General features: G+C 50.2%; 1 protein-coding gene and 1 long non-coding RNA gene across 2 annotated transcripts in view; one reads left to right on the top strand and one right to left on the bottom strand.

Annotated features, from left to right (window-relative positions):
* LOC135405209 (WD repeat-containing protein 7-like) overlaps positions 1 to 13954 on the top strand; it is a 29800-nt gene extending 15846 nt beyond the window's left edge. The window contains exons 21-28 of the mRNA XM_064639891.1: positions 3197 to 3418; positions 4916 to 5102; positions 6481 to 6598; positions 7106 to 7255; positions 7411 to 7493; positions 8924 to 9023; positions 12869 to 12973; positions 13714 to 13954. Of these exons, the coding sequence (XP_064495961.1) occupies positions 3197 to 3418; positions 4916 to 5102; positions 6481 to 6598; positions 7106 to 7255; positions 7411 to 7493; positions 8924 to 9023; positions 12869 to 12973; positions 13714 to 13917 (1169 nt within the window). The 3' untranslated portion in view covers positions 13918 to 13954. The remainder of the gene's footprint in view (positions 1 to 3196; positions 3419 to 4915; positions 5103 to 6480; positions 6599 to 7105; positions 7256 to 7410; positions 7494 to 8923; positions 9024 to 12868; positions 12974 to 13713) is intronic.
* LOC135405216 (uncharacterized) lies at positions 7397 to 8310 on the bottom strand. Its single transcript, XR_010425804.1, has 2 exons — positions 7906 to 8310; positions 7397 to 7800 (listed from the first exon to the last, which is right to left on the bottom strand). It is a non-coding gene; the product is annotated as an uncharacterized LOC135405216 (long non-coding RNA).
* Positions 13955 to 15058: the final 1104 nt, after the last annotated feature.

Genomic DNA, 15058 nt, shown 5'->3' with positions numbered 1-15058 from the left:
CATTTCCTATTTCAGGGAATAGAACTGGGAATATAATAAATATATTTATATAATTTATAATTTGAAATTCAGGCTGGATTTTTCCCTTCGGGAAGCAGCCCAAGGTGAGGGATTATGGGAACAGCACAAAGAAAAATGGGGAAAAAATGAGAATTATTAGATTTTAGAACTCCCAGGCACAGGCTTCTTAACTCCCTGCCTTGCCAGCTTTCTGGGTGTCTCCAGGAGGGCAGAAATTCCCAAAATTCCCGCTGCTTTTGGCCCTTCCAGGCAGGAATTTCAGCTCCCGAAGCTCCTCCCGTGCTGGGCCAGCGGAGGGAGCTGTGGCTGCAGGAACGGCTGCACTTCCAAGCATTCCCAAGCCTTTGCCAGCAGGAGGTTTGGGAATGAGGCACCACAGGTTGGATCCAACGTTTTCCCTCTTTTCCTGCCTTTTCCTCCTCACAGTTCCTGGCATTTCTGGCTCCTGATTTCTTTGGAGCGAGTCCTCTGTGCTCAGCAAATCACTTTATCCCCTTTATCCATTCGAACTCTGCATTTCCAATATTCCTGTAGTCCCATAATACTATGGAATGCTGGGACTAAATCCCAGCTATTCCTATATTTCCATAATACTGTGGAATGCTGGGACTAAATCCCAGTGGGAATTAGGGGGTGGAACCACAGCCCTGAGCTGGGTGGGGTCGGTCCCGCTCTCCGGGACTCTCCGTGCCGGTGGCCACGGCCGCGGTTTTGTTGGATCAGGGTCTCCAGGGCTTGGATTTGATGTTCCATAGGGATTTCTGGATCTCCTCCGAGCTGGAGCAGCTACTCCAGCCTGGGAATACTCCGAGTTTGCACCTGCTTGGAAAATAGAAAGCCCCTCCCATAAAACCGCTCCATGCCTTAATTCCAATCCAGTGATTCCCCTTAATTCCAATCCTTTGATTCCTCTTCCAGTTAAAACCTGGAGAACTTCATTTAATCCTTTTATTCTAAGCTGGGCTGAAATTAATTTTCCCTCCGAAGTGGGCAAAGCCAATTAACGGGAGTTAATTGGAGGGAAGCGGCCTGACCTCGTGGCCATGCTTCCAACATCCCACGGCCTCCTAAACCTGAGAAATTTGGGAATATTTCACCTCCATCTCCAGCATTTTGTCCTGCCTTTGTGCTGTCTGCCCTGAGCAGTCCTGGGGGTTTATTTCCATATTTGGGAATATTCAGGATGATATTTGGGAGCGCGCACACACCCTCCACCCGAAATGGGGATTTTTCCACCTCCAATCCCAAAGGTTTTCATCCTTTTTTTTTTTGGTTTGTTTTCCAGCCAGGCCTCTTGGAGGTTATTAATTTTGTCCCACTGATAGGGTGATCAACCGTCCTGTCGGGAAAATGGATCTGCCTGTCAGCCCCGGCCGTGATTAAAGGGAGCGGCGGCGCGGGGACAAAATACCAAATTCTTCCATTCTTCCAGGCATTATTCTGGTGGAAAAATCTCCCAAGGGCCCCTGGCAGCTTAGCTGGGGGGAAACCATTCCCATCAATTGGAATTAAAACCAAAAAAATAAAAATATCAGGGAGGATTTTTTTTCCCCCTTTGTTAAGTGGTTTTACTCCCATCTGGAGCTTTGCTTGAGTTTGGGGTCGGTTGGGTTTTAATTTCTGGGATTTGTGGATTCCCAGGAGTTGGGTTTTGTCCAAATCCTGTCGGTGCAGATTCCGTGGCCCGGAGAGGTGGTGGATTCCCCATCCCTGGAAGCATCCAAGGCCGGGTTGGACGAGCCTTGGAGCAACCTGGGCTAGTGGGAAGTGTCCCTGCCTGCGATCCCTTCCCACCCAAACCCTGCCATGATTCCGGGAGGACGCTCCCAAATCCCTGCTCCGGGTTCTCCGAAGGGTTAACTCCATCTCAACCAAGCCATGGCAGGGGTTTAATTTCCTACTGGAAGCAGCACATGTGTTGGCTTTTCCTTTCATTCCCATCGATCCGCATCCCACCGCCCCTGCTCCCGCAGCTGCTCCGCTCCCGCCGCCGCCGCTCCGCGTTAGGGCACGGATCCGTGGATCCGGGGATCCGGAACCGGGGCTGCACGAGCTTGGATCCCATTCTGGATCTGGGAACTTCCATCCCAGGGAATGGGGCCCTCTCTGTCCAGGTGGAACAGCCCAATGTCAACGAGAACCCGGGATAAACCTCCGGTGGACAATTCCAACCCTTCCCTTCCCTGCTTTGTTCCAGCCCCTTCTCATCCTTCTTCTTCTTCTCCTTCTTCCGAAGGCGGTCGCTATTGATTTTTTCCTTTCCTTTTTTTTCCCCCCTCTCCCTTCCCATTGTTAAGCTTTCCCTGGGTTTTTTTCCTCTCCCTTTTGGCTGAGCACAGCTCCCAAAATTCGGTTCAGTTCCTTGTTTTCTTGTGGATATCATTAACCCTCATTAATTCCCCCTTCATTAGTCCCCGAGCCCGATGAGCCTCATCCCGGGCCAGGTGGTGCCTCCCAACTCCTCAGCACCCAGGAAGGATTCAAACTTCCTTATTTTTTTACAATACAGGGTAGGGAATTTCTTAGGATGCTGGGAATTAATAGAGATAACTAATTAATTAATTTAGGTAAAAGTGAGCTTTCTTTGTCAGAATAAATGACTTGAGTGGTTTCATTCCAATCATCTAAGATTTTGGGATATTATTAAAAAGAAAAAAAAACTAACTTCCTCTGCTTAGTGGAATTCAGAATCCCTGGACTGTATTAAACTAATGACCCATATTTCAGTTTTATTTAAAATTCCTAATTGTGATGTTTAAAAATCCCATCTATAACATATCACTCTATAAAAATACCCCTTTGGTTTAATGGCATGTGGTGTTGTCCTAAAATTTAGCAGCAACTTGGATGTGATGATGGATCCTAAACCAAAAGGATGCCGAGGAGTTATCCTGAAAAAAATCCATCTTCTTTTAAAACCAAAGGAAAATTGCATTTGAAGTGAACAAGAACAATCACTAGACAAAGACAAAATTCCACGCCGAGCAAACCAAACTCAGCAGTTTCCTGGTGGATTTTTTGTCCCTGTGGAGGCAGGTTTGGAAGGGGATATTTTGAGATTTGTTAGAATTAAAACAGAATCACATCCACGCCTAAAAATCCTGGTGTGATTGAAGTTCTTTATTCCTGCATTTTCTTTGGGAAGCACCGTTTGGAACGTTCTTTGTGTTTTCAGGGTGTCTCTCGGGCCTCCCCCAGCCCAAGAAGGTCTCCACGTCCTACGAGGAGCGGCGCAAGCAGGCCACGGCCATCGTCCTGCTGGGGGTCATCGGGGCCGAGTTCGGCGCCGAGATCGAGCCCCCCAAACTCCTGACCCGGCCCCGCAGCTCCAGCCAGATTCCCGAGGGATTCGGCCTCACCAGCGGCGGATCCAACTATTCCTTGGCCAGACACACGTGTGAGTACCCCCAGCTGCAAACTCCTTCCTTGACAGTCCCTTTTTCCCCCTGGGGGAATCGGGAACGCGCGGGAAGAGGTTGCCGAGGAATCGGTGCCGCTGGAATTCTGGCAGCCTTTATTCTTATTTATTCAGAGCACTTAAACTGCATTTATTCAATTTATCCTGGAATAACCAGGAGCAGGAACACCTTCCCCAAGCCCTGTCCAACCTGGCCTGCAACACTTCCAAGGATGGGGAAATCCATAAAATACAGGATATTCCTCCCTGTTCCAGTGGCATGGAATTCTGATTGTGCCTTTGGGAGAGGGTGGAACCCTCTAGAAATCCCCACCTGACACCTGCATCAATCCCTCCTTCCCTCACCGCTCGTTCCCACAGCTATTCCAGGAGAAAAAAATGCCACCCCAGGAGTGCCCCACGTGGCTTTAGCAACAAAATCAAATCCTAGAAATTATATCCTTTTTCCCATTATTTCCCTCTTGAATTATATATATATATATATCATATATATATTTTTTTTTATATATTTTTTTTTCATACTTAATATTCTGAATTCTGTGAAAATCCCGGCGTTGATGTGGATTGGGAGGGATTTTAAGGATCATCCCATTCCAGCAGGGATACGTTCCACTAGCCCAGATTGCTCCAACCTGGCCTGGAATATTTCCCAGTTGGAAAAATTGTGATCTGATCCTCATCATGTCTTTAGAAAAAAATCCTTTTAATTGAGGCCTGAAAACATCCCTATTTTTACACCCCAGAGAAGATCTGGGATGAAAAATTCCCCGGGCCAGGAGCAGGAAAAGCTGAAGGGATCTGGATTTTTGGACCCAGCTTTGGGTTTTGGTTCTTGATGACTTTTCCTCCCGGGATGTTAACGGGAAGCGGCGAAGCTCCGGGAATGCTCCCCGGCCCCGCTCCGCCGAGCTTTTCCAGGGAGCTTTTCCGGGGCTAATTACCTCGTGGCCGCGCCGCCTCTAATGTGACATGTTTATTGCCCTAACGAACAACTCATTAGCCGCCCTGATGTTTTTGTCAATATTAATTCCTTCGCTTAAGCCAAGGCAAAGCTTTTAAACAAAGATGTCCTGGCTGAGGATTGGGCAGGATTGGCTTCATCCGGCGGGATTCCCGGGGAAAAGCCGGGAATGTTTCGTCGGGGTAACGGTTGAGGAGTCACTTTTAGAGCTGGGGCATAACACTGACACTTTTGGGTGTTGTTGGTGTGAGTCACTAGGAAAATGTGAGGTTTGTTTATTAAACCAAACAAGCAAGAAAACCCTGATAAAATCAGTAATTACCTTTATCAGGAGGTAACAAATAACGATGAGGAGATAATAACAAACTACCCGCGTTGGGAAGTGCCGCTCCTACGCGTCTGTAATTAATTTTATCCAGTGAAATGAAATATTAATAATGTTCCCTCGATATCCAGCGCTTGGATTGGGATTTGGGATTGCTGGGGATTGTTTGGGATGTGGTTCCTCCCCCCAGGCAAGGCTCTGACGTTCCTGCTGCTGCAGCCGCCCAGCGCCCGGCTGCCGGCGCACTCCACCATCCGCCGCACCGCCATCGACCTCATCGGCCGCGGCTTCACCGTCTGGGAGCCCTACATGGACGTGTCCGCCGTGCTCATGGGGCTGCTGGAGCTCTGCGCCGACGCCGAGAAGCAGCTGGCCAAGTGGGTACCACCAGCACTCGGCCATTCCCATTCCCATCCCCATCCTCGAGTCCTGGGGCCGAGGAGGGCAGGGTGAGGTGAGACATGGGGAAGAGATCCCTCCCTGCCAGGGTGGGCAGGCCCTGGCACACCCTGGAAGTGGCCAAGGCCGGCTTGGAGCCACCTGCTCTAGTGGGAGGTGTCCCTGAGATGATCCTTCAAATCCTTCCCAGCCCAGACCATTCCAGGAAGTATTTGTTGGTGCCACCACGCAGATTTTAAATGCCACCTGCAGTGAGGGTTGTTTTAATCCCATGGATGTTTCTGGGAGCTGGTGAGGGTTCCCTGACCTTATTCTAAGGCAGAGATCCCCCATTTCATAGAAGTTTTCATTTCCTCGAGATACTAAGAACAAATCCATGGAGAAATGTGGAGAAATTGGATTCCCATTGTATTTTGTGGGAACTCCAGTTACTCCTTGTGTGTGACAAAAGCCCATGTTTTATCCGGGAGCTTTTATGTCGAGCTCCAGATGTATATAAAAAAAAATCACATTTATTGAGCAGGATTTCTTTTTTTTCCCTGCTGAATTCAAGGAATATCCAGGTGTTTGTAACTCCAGTTCATCCCAGTCCGCACAAGTTTAGGCCGTGCCGAAGGAAACCGCTCGGTCATGAGGGCTAAGAGTGTCTTCCCAGCATTTTTAGGCTTTGTCCTGGCACAGATAGGAGGGTAGGAATCATTTTGGGCTGGGTTTTGGCTTTTTCAGTTCATGTTTAAAATAGGTGACGTTTGAGCCAGGTTATCATGGAATGGTTTGGGTCGAGAGGGATTTTAAGGATCATCCAGTCCCACCCCCTGCCACGGGCAGGGACACCTTCCACTAGTCCAGATTGCTCCAAGCCTGGCCTTGGACACTTCCAGGGGCCACAGCAACTAAAAAAGCCTTGAATTAAAGAGAATTTCCCTGCCCAGAAGATTTCTCAGCCTTCAGTGTTTCAAACACTGGAAAAGCCCAAACCATAAATCCTCGGGAAGACGCTCCGGGCTCTCCGGCCTCTCCCTCCGTGGGGGTTGATGTGTATTCAGCACATCCAGATCATTTGTTAACAAGGCCTTTCCCCCACTTCGGACAGATGCACTCCCTGTTTTCAATCTTCATGGTTAATTATTCGATTTGGGGTTGATGCAGGAACACCCTGACTCCTAATCACCGCTCATTGTTGGGAGTCCATTATCCCGGAACCGCCGGAGCGCTCCCGCTGACCTTGAACTGACATTATAAGCTGCTTTCTAATCTTTTTGCACTCGATATTTTTCTAATGCTCCTTTTTTTTTTTTTCTTTCTTTCTTTCTTTCTTTGTCCCTGCCTTTTGTCCACCCTGGCCCCCCTTCTTAGCATCACAATGGGGCTGCCCCTGAGCCCGGCGGCCGACTCGGCGCGCTCGGCGCGGCACGCGCTGTCCCTCATCGCCACCGCCCGCCCGCCCGCCTTCATCACCACCATCGCCAAGGAGGTGAGCGGGCACCTGCAGCCAGCCCTTCCACCCCAGGAGGTGTTGGGGTGCCCAGGGACACCTGCAGCCAGCCCTTCCACCCCAGGAGGTGTTGGGATGCCCAGGGGCACCTGCAGCCAGCCCTTCCACCCCAGGAGATGTTGGGGTGCCCAGGGGCACTTGCAGCCAGCCCTTCCACCCCAGGAGGTGTTGGGGTGCCCAGGGGCACCTGCAGCCAGCCCTTCCACCCCAAGGAGTGTTGGGGTGCCCAAAGAGATCCAAACCCCCTGGATTTATAGCGTGGGATGAGTCCGGCTCGATTTGGTTGTAGAAGTTTCCAGATTTGTGGAAAACCCTGCTTGCTTCAAGCAATGCACACGTGACCCTCTAAGTAGGAATTCTAATGGGATGGAGACTTTCCCACGGGGTTTGGCGTGGGCCAGGCGTGGCTCGGCGGTGCCGGCGCGCGGGTCGGGAGGGTCTTTCCCGACGGCGGCGGTTCCGACGGCGCGTCCCCGCTGTCGGCAGGTGCACCGGCACACGGCGCTGGCGGCCAACACGCAGTCGCAGCAGAACATCCACACCACCACCCTGGCCCGGGCCAAGGGCGAGATCCTGCGGGTCATCGAGATCCTCATCGACAAGATGCCCACGGACGTCGTGGACCTGCTGGTGGAGGTGAGTAAATCCCACCCAGGAGAAGGTTGGGCAGGGCTTGGAGGGACCTGCCCTGCTGAAAGGTGGCAGGGGGTGGGCTGGTGGAATGAAAGCTTCACAGCTTTAATTACGAAACGGGAAATATTGTCCGACTGATTCGAATTGTCGTTTCCGAGGTGATGGACATCATCATGTATTGCCTGGAAGGATCTTTAGTGAAGAAAAAGGGCCTTCAGGAATGTTTTCCGGCCATCTGCAGGTAAGCTCTTCCTCCGGGAACGCTGGGACCACCAGCAGGATGTGAAATGGTCCTTCAGGTGACACTGAGCCCGTCAAACAACAAAGAGTCAAACGTGATTTATCAAACGGGCACATTTCCAGTATCTTTAAACGTGGATAAATATCCCAGTTCTCCTCTTTAACCAATAAATCCCAATAATCACCCGTCGGCCGTTACGTTCTAATTTAATCAGCTATTAAAATATTAAATAGTTTCAAGGAAAAGAACAGTTCTCCTGTTGCCAGCTTGGATCCTGATGGAGGTGATGATGCTTTAAAAGGCTTTCCTTAAAGCATAAAAGCAGGGATAAGTGGGAATTAGTGCAAAAACCCTCCCTGTTCCTGTTGGATATTTATAGCTCTGCAGTATTTTTAAAAATCTTGGCAATTACCTGTAATATTTCCTGTTTATAGCCGGGATAAAAATGATCCAGCACCCACTGACAGGATTGTTGAGCCCAGGGAAAATTGCCATCAGGTCGGAGCAAACGGGGGGGAATCTCTGGAGAAATTCCAAAGGGAAGTGCTTTTCCCTTTTTCCTGCACGAAACCCAGGGATTTTCTCCCTTCCTTTTTATTCCTGATGGTTTTTTTCCCATGTTCCATCCCGGTTTTCTCCCATCCCACGCCGGAGGAGCGAGCAGTTGCTATGGCACTCTGGGAATGCTGAGGAGCGGGGAGATAAATCACTGGGAGATTGGTTGTTTGGCACATGTTTTTAGGGATCGATTCCAGAGATTTCTTGCGGATTTTGGCGTAGGAAAATTTCCCTGTAAAATTCCAGTTGCAATCAGAAGTGCAGTTGGTGTTTTCCCTGCCTTTGTGAGGGAAGGCACAGGGATATCCCCAAGGATTTCAATATGCAATAAGGAATTGGATGCTCTGGGCTTTCCAGGTGTGGAAATTCCTTGGATTTTGCAGCGGTTGGAATTCCAGCTGCTCCCACACGCTCACACCAGGCACTGAGGACAATGCCAGGCTTCACCCCGAGGATATTCTTGGATTAGGGAATGCCTTTTTTTTTTTTCTGTATGCCCATCAAAAATTGATGAGTTGGCAGATTTTTCTTTCCGCTTCCCTTCTTTTCCCCATCTGATTCTCCCGGGAAATGCCCCAAAGGGTTGGATTGTCATTTAACCCTTTGACTTCCAGCTTACAAAGTATGGATCACACATGGGCATGCTGGTGATTATCCCATGCATTATTCCCAACATTCTGTATGGAAATTAAATCAATCTGAGAGTTCAATCGGATTCCATGGTAACGGATCAAAATCAGGTGTTTTTGTGGAATGCCGGGTATTAAACCGGCAGCGGGCGGATTCCTAAATCACATCCCTGCTCCAGCCCTTCCTTAATTATCCAGTGGCATCCCAGATGGATTTCCCTGTGGTTTCCCTGTCCCCTGCAGGTTCTACATGGTCAGTTATTACGAGCGGAGTCACCGGATCGCCGTGGGAGCCCGGCACGGATCCGTGGCGCTCTACGACATCCGCACCGGGAAGTGCCAGGTAAAAGAAATCACTGGGAATTCCTTCCCGGAAAATAAAACAAGGAGCTCCTGGAAGCAGCGAGCTCTGCGTCCAGGGAAGTGCTGAGCCACTGGAATATTATGGATAACACCAGGGGGATCAATAGTTTAATGAAGGACTTAAGGGGTGTAGAGTCCTACTGGGAATGATGGGATGCCACTGGATTAGTCAGGAAAACCTGGAGCTGATCTGAAAGCCCAGGGGTTATTTGCCCAGAATTCCAGGATGGTTCACTCTGTGGTGGGGAATATTCATTGGTTTCCTCACTTTCCATAATAAGCTTCCACTGGAAAACAGAGCTGGAGGGCACTGAAAAGACTTCCGGGATAATTAGGGCAGGTCCTTTGCAGCTTTAATTATTATTATTCATGAGATAAAAATATTCAGTGAATTCCAGGTAAATGATGGAATCTATTGGATTCCATAATGCCATCTATTGAATGCAGATTCCTGCTTCCAAATCCAGGTTTTTTAAGTTATTTCTCGCAGCTGCAGATTTTTTGGGGCTGCTCAGAAGATGAGGCTGAAAAATTTGTGTCAGGGGAGAAAAGCTCAGGATTTTAATTTCCTTTTATTCCAAAAGCTCCAAAAAAAAAAAAAAAAAATAAAAATCAGTGGTTTCCTGAAAACCATTTTTGGGTTGTTTGGATTTTTTTTTTTCCCTTCCAGTGAATTTTTATTCGGTTTTTAAGGAAAGGCTGATTCAGGAACCCAGTAAAATTTACTCTCATCAGTAAATTGTGTTCCCAAATTCCGTGGGATTTTCAGGATGCGGCGCCCTTCCCGTGGTGCCGGTATTGATTTGCCCTTCAGCTGTTGGCAGCTCCCAGAGCTCCCGGGGCCGGGCTGTTGATTATCTCCGGCTCGGGAGCCGTATTGACCCGGAGCCCATGGCCCTGGATTTTTCACACCGTCTCCATGACACTCCTAATAAACCAACCCCGCTGATTGCTCCGTGCCTCTGGAAGCCAGCCCGGCCACAGCCAGAGCTTTGCCCTCCAGGAGCAGCTTTGGAGGTGGGTTTGGCCTCCAAAATTCCAAGGGGGATCCGTGCCCTGAGCTTGGAATCCGCTGGATTCCCCCCTCATGTTTTTTCCCCCTCACATTTTCCCCCTCACATTTTTCCCTCCCTGTTTTCCCCCCTCACATTTTTCCTCCCTCATGTTTTCCCCCCTCACATTTTTCCCTCCCCATTTTCCCCCTCACCTTTTTCCCCCCTCACCTTTTTCCCTCCCCATTTTCCCCCTCACATTTTCCCCCTCACATTTTTCCCTCCCCGTTTTCCCCCCTCACATTTTTCCTCCCTCACATTTTCCCCCTCACATTTTTCCCTCCCCATTTTCCCCCTCACATTTTTCCCCCCTCATGTTTTCCCCCCTCACATTTTCCCCCCCTCACCTTTTTCCCTCCCTGTTTTCCCCCCTCATGTTTTTCCCCCCCTCATGTTTTTCCCCCCCTCACATATTCTAGGAAATCCAAGGCTCAGAATTCCTTAAAAAACCAGCTGAGCTTCAGCATAATTTGGGATATAAACCCCTCCGATATTTGCTGTTGAATCCATGTAGCATTTCCCATTTTGGAAATATTTCTAACCCTTTAAAACCCTCGATTCCGGGGCGGATGACGGGAGATGAAGGCTCTGGAGGAGGATTTCCCGGGTGGATGGTGTGGGGAGCAGCCACTTTTAGGCTGAGCTTAGGCCCAGCTTTAGAGTCCTGGCTCTAAGGTATTGCAAAGGTTAAACTTTATCAGCTTCCCCCAAAAAAAAAGAGGTCGAACTTCCATCAGCACCTTCCACCTCCCAGCCCCTCCGAGCTGCTGATGATTATTGATCCCTCCCTTCCCGGCTTTTCCCTGCGCTCCGGCCTTGATGTCCGGATAGCGCCGCATCCCGCGAAAAGAAGGCTCCATCTTGATCAGGGGCCGAGATGAGATCCTGGGATTTGATAAAGATAATTGATGGCTCGCAGGGAATCAGCAAAGAGGCTCCGAGGGCCTGCAAAAGGCGGCTTTTGTTTCGCCACCGTTAAACCCCACGTGGTTTGAACACAAATGGCGATTTTTGTCCCCAAAATAAACGGCTTAAAATGTCCAGTCGGGCTCAGTTTACGCTCAGGGTGAAGTTTCTGGGAATGACAAGGAAATTCAAAGTCATTAAATGTCATTTGCCCATTTAAATGTTGAAAGAATATTAAATTCCAACCAAATTATTAATGTTTTTGCATCAAGTTCCTAATTATCAACACACAATTAAAAATGCTGTATTTAGGGATGCAGCAACCCGGGAAAATATTGATATTCTGCTATTTCATATCAAATTAAACCCTAAATTAGTGTGATCCAGCTAACTGGATTTTAGGATCCCTGGTGGTTGTCAGTTTTGGAATTCTGGGAAAATATTCATCTCTGAAAGTTCCTTAATAATATTTTAATTATTTCGTTATTCATTCATTTTAATTGTGATGATCCAGAAGAATTAACTCACATTTTGGGGGGGGGCTTTTCCTCATGTTCCTCTCCTTGGCCTGAAATTTGGGATCTGTAGAATTATTATTTCAAGTCCTGTCAGATAAATTCCTGCTGGGTACCAGAGTCTGGCCCCAAAACCCCCCACTTAGTTCCTCTGTTTAATTATCTTCTTTTCCTTCAGGAATGTATTTGGATCTGTAAGGAGAGGCTTTGAAATATTCCATTTTTATTGATTTACATCTCGGGGATCTGTCATTAATATTTAGAGCTGCCTTTCAGAAAATACTTGTAATTTTTGTGTCTAAAACCTTGGCCATTTGCAGGGGAAGATTAAAGAGAAACACGAGTTATTTTGGGGGTGTATTTCAAAGCAAAAACTGCTTTTTAATGAAGTTTAATTAGGGAATGAAAGATGCTGTCCTGGAATGTGGTGGTTTAAAGGTGTTTATCCTGCATTCCCAAATCCAGGTGAGGCAGGAATACCTGGTATTAAGAAGCAAAATCCCATCTGCCTCAGGGATGAAATAAATCCCAGTGTCCTGAGTTGGAAGGGATCCATGTGGATCTGCCCCATCCCTGGGCTAGTCCAAGGCAAAAAAAAATGAATTTAAAGATATAAATATTGATGTTTTCTCAGCCCTGAAGTGGGATTGTTCCTGGAACTGACATAGAGATTTAAATTAATAAAGTTGCTGAAACTGGGGTGAGTTAATAGATACTGCCCAGAAATTTCTTTTAAAAAATGGGATTTCTCTTTTAAACTTTTACTTGTGGGGATTGATTTTTCTACCTTTGTCTCCCCCAAACCTGTTTTGTGGACAAGTATTCCATGCTAAAAGGGTGGGATGGGGCTAAACACAGGAGCAGCTCTTTATTGGGTTTGATTCCATCAAAGAGGGAGATTTGGGCTTCACCCACCTTTTCCAGGAGGGAGAAATGAATATTTGAATGAGTCCTGAATACAGCAGCAAGTCTTCATCCTTCAGTAAATCTGGGATGGGCACAGGAGCACTGATGATGGGGTTTTCCTACTGCTGATCCAAGAGAAAAGGGGATTTTCAGTGAGAAATTCCCGTGGCCACTCGGATTTAATACATATTTGGGGCTTTGGGACCTTTTCTGCAGGAGAGGAGCTCGTGGGGGAGTGCAGGGCTTCCATTTTTAAAAAATCCCTGTTAAAGACTCCTCCATGTTCATAATCCTGCCAAATTCCTTGGCTTTAAAACCCAAATTTGGCAGGGGATGATTTTATGGGCTGAGCAGCCTTCAGGGCGCTCCCCAGGAGTTGTGATGGTGTTTAACCCTGAGCAGGCATCTCTCCCACATCCCTGTTCTCTCTCTCTCCCCTTTCCCAGACCATCCATGGCCACAAAGGGCCCATCACTGCCGTGGCGTTCGCCCCCGACGGCCGGTACCTCGCCACCTACTCCAACTCCGACAGCCACCTCTCCTTCTGGCAGGTGAGGACACATCCCAGCCCTCCTTCCTTGGGGAATTGGGGAAAAAATCCTGAGGGAGAGCAGGTCAAGCCTGGACAGGGCTCAGAGCAACCTGGGCTGGTGGAAGAGATGATCCTTAAGATCCTTCTGAGCCAAACATGAAGAGTTAAACGCCCTCCACATTTAGTTTTCAGATTCTTCCCTTCCGTGTCCCGCGCTTGGCACGATTATTAATGCAGGGAAATCGGGGGCATTAGTCATCTTAAAAGGGTTATTACTCAAGATGATTTAAATGGTGGCGATGTCGGCTCCGTGATTTGCACCCCGTGACACGGGGAGAGCCGGGAGAAAGGGATGGCTCCGGCCTGGAACCGCTCAGGATTCAGCAGCAATAGCACCCCTGAAATATCCCCGGGTTTGCCCTGGGGTGGGGAGAAAGGCCCAATGCTGCCGATTCCTCTTTCCCTGGATTTTTAAAGGGAAAGAGGAATCAGCAGCGTCGGGCCTGTTTTCCAAAGGGCAGAACTCAGGAGATCCCTGGGAGCTTTCAAGGCCGGGTGGGATGGGGCTGGAAGGGTTCCAGGCCGGGCTTGGAGCAACCTGGTCTGGTGGAAAGGACCGGAGATGATCCTTTAGGTCCCTTCCGAGCCAAACCTTCCGTGATCCTTCCGAGCAGCCTCTCGCTCAGCCCCGGGGCCGTGGGAGTTTGGGATGAGCTCCAGGTGTGCCTGGAGCCCCAGGAAGGTGTGTGTGTCGTGCAGATGAACACGTCCCTGCTGGGCAGCATCGGGATGCTGAACTCGGCGCCGCAGCTGCGCTGCATCAAGACCTACCAGGTGCCGCCGGTGCAGCCGGCCTCGCCCGGCTCCCACAACGCCCTGCGCCTCGCCCGCCTCATCTGGACCTCCAACCGCCACGTCATCCTCATGGCCCACGACGGCAAGGAGCACCGCTTCATGGTCTAGGTGGGGCCTTCCCCGGAATCCGGCAGCTGCCCTGAAATCCGGGCGCTCCCGCCCCTCGCTGTGGGCGTCGCGTGAGGGGAGCGCTGAGGGGATCGAGGGGATCCGAGGGGTTCCTGCCCGGCTCTGAGGGGCTCAGCCAGGATCTGAGGGAATCCAGGATCCGAGGGGTTCCTGCCCGGCTCGGATGGGCTCAGCTGGGATCTGAGGGAATCCAGGATCTGAGGGGTTCCTGTCCGGCTCTGGGGGGCTCAGCCAGGATCTGAGGGGCTCAGCTGGGATCTGAGGGGCTCAGCCAGGATCTGAGGGGCTCAGCCAGGATCTGAGGGAATCCTGCCCGGCTCTGAGGGAATCCAGACTCTGAGGGAATCCTGTCCAGCTCTGAGGGGCTCAGCCAGGATCTGAGGGAATCCTGCCCAGCTCAGCTGGGATCTGAGGGAATCCTGCCTGACTGAGGGAATCCAGACTCTGAGGGAATCCTGCCCAGCTCTGAGGGGCTCAGCTGGGATCTGAGGGAATCCTGCCTGGCTCGGGGGGGCTCAGCCGGGATCTGAGGGGCTCAGCCAGGATCTGAGGGAATCCTGCCCGGCTCTGAGGGAATCCAGACTCTGGAGGATTCCTACATATCTCTGAGGGGCTCAGCCAGGATCTGAGGGAATCCTGCCCAGCTCAGCTGGGATCTGAGGGAATCCTGCCTGGCTCTGAGGGAATCCAGACTCTGAGGGAATCCTGCCCAGCTCTGAGGGGCTCAGCCAGGATCTGAGGGAATCCAGGATCTGAGGGAATCCAGGATCTGAGGGAATCCTGCCCGGCTCTGAGGGGCTCCAGCTGGAATCCCAGGGGTTCCTGCCCGGCTCCGAGGGGCTCAGCCGGGCTCTGAGGGGATCCCTGTGATTCCGAGCGCTCATCCCGTCCCGCTGGCAGCTGACCCCGTTTTTCCCTGGCGTGCAGGAGGAAGCAGATGCCGGCGGCGGGAAGAGCCGGCAGAGCGGGATCAGCAGCACCTCATCCCGAGCCTGGCTCCTCCTCATGGATGGCATCCCACCCCTGTTCCCTCTGGAGCCTCCCAGAATGTCAGTGTTTACCACAACAGCTCCTTGTTTACATGGATTTTCTCCCGGAATGCTGGTGGGTGACACAGCCC

This window comes from Pseudopipra pipra, chromosome W (assembly GCF_036250125.1).
Source record: "Pseudopipra pipra isolate bDixPip1 chromosome W, bDixPip1.hap1, whole genome shotgun sequence".
Classification (NCBI taxonomy): domain Eukaryota; kingdom Metazoa; phylum Chordata; class Aves; order Passeriformes; family Pipridae; genus Pseudopipra; species Pseudopipra pipra.
Note: the sequence above shows the minus strand (reverse complement) of the source record. Positions and strands in the feature narration are given on the sequence as shown.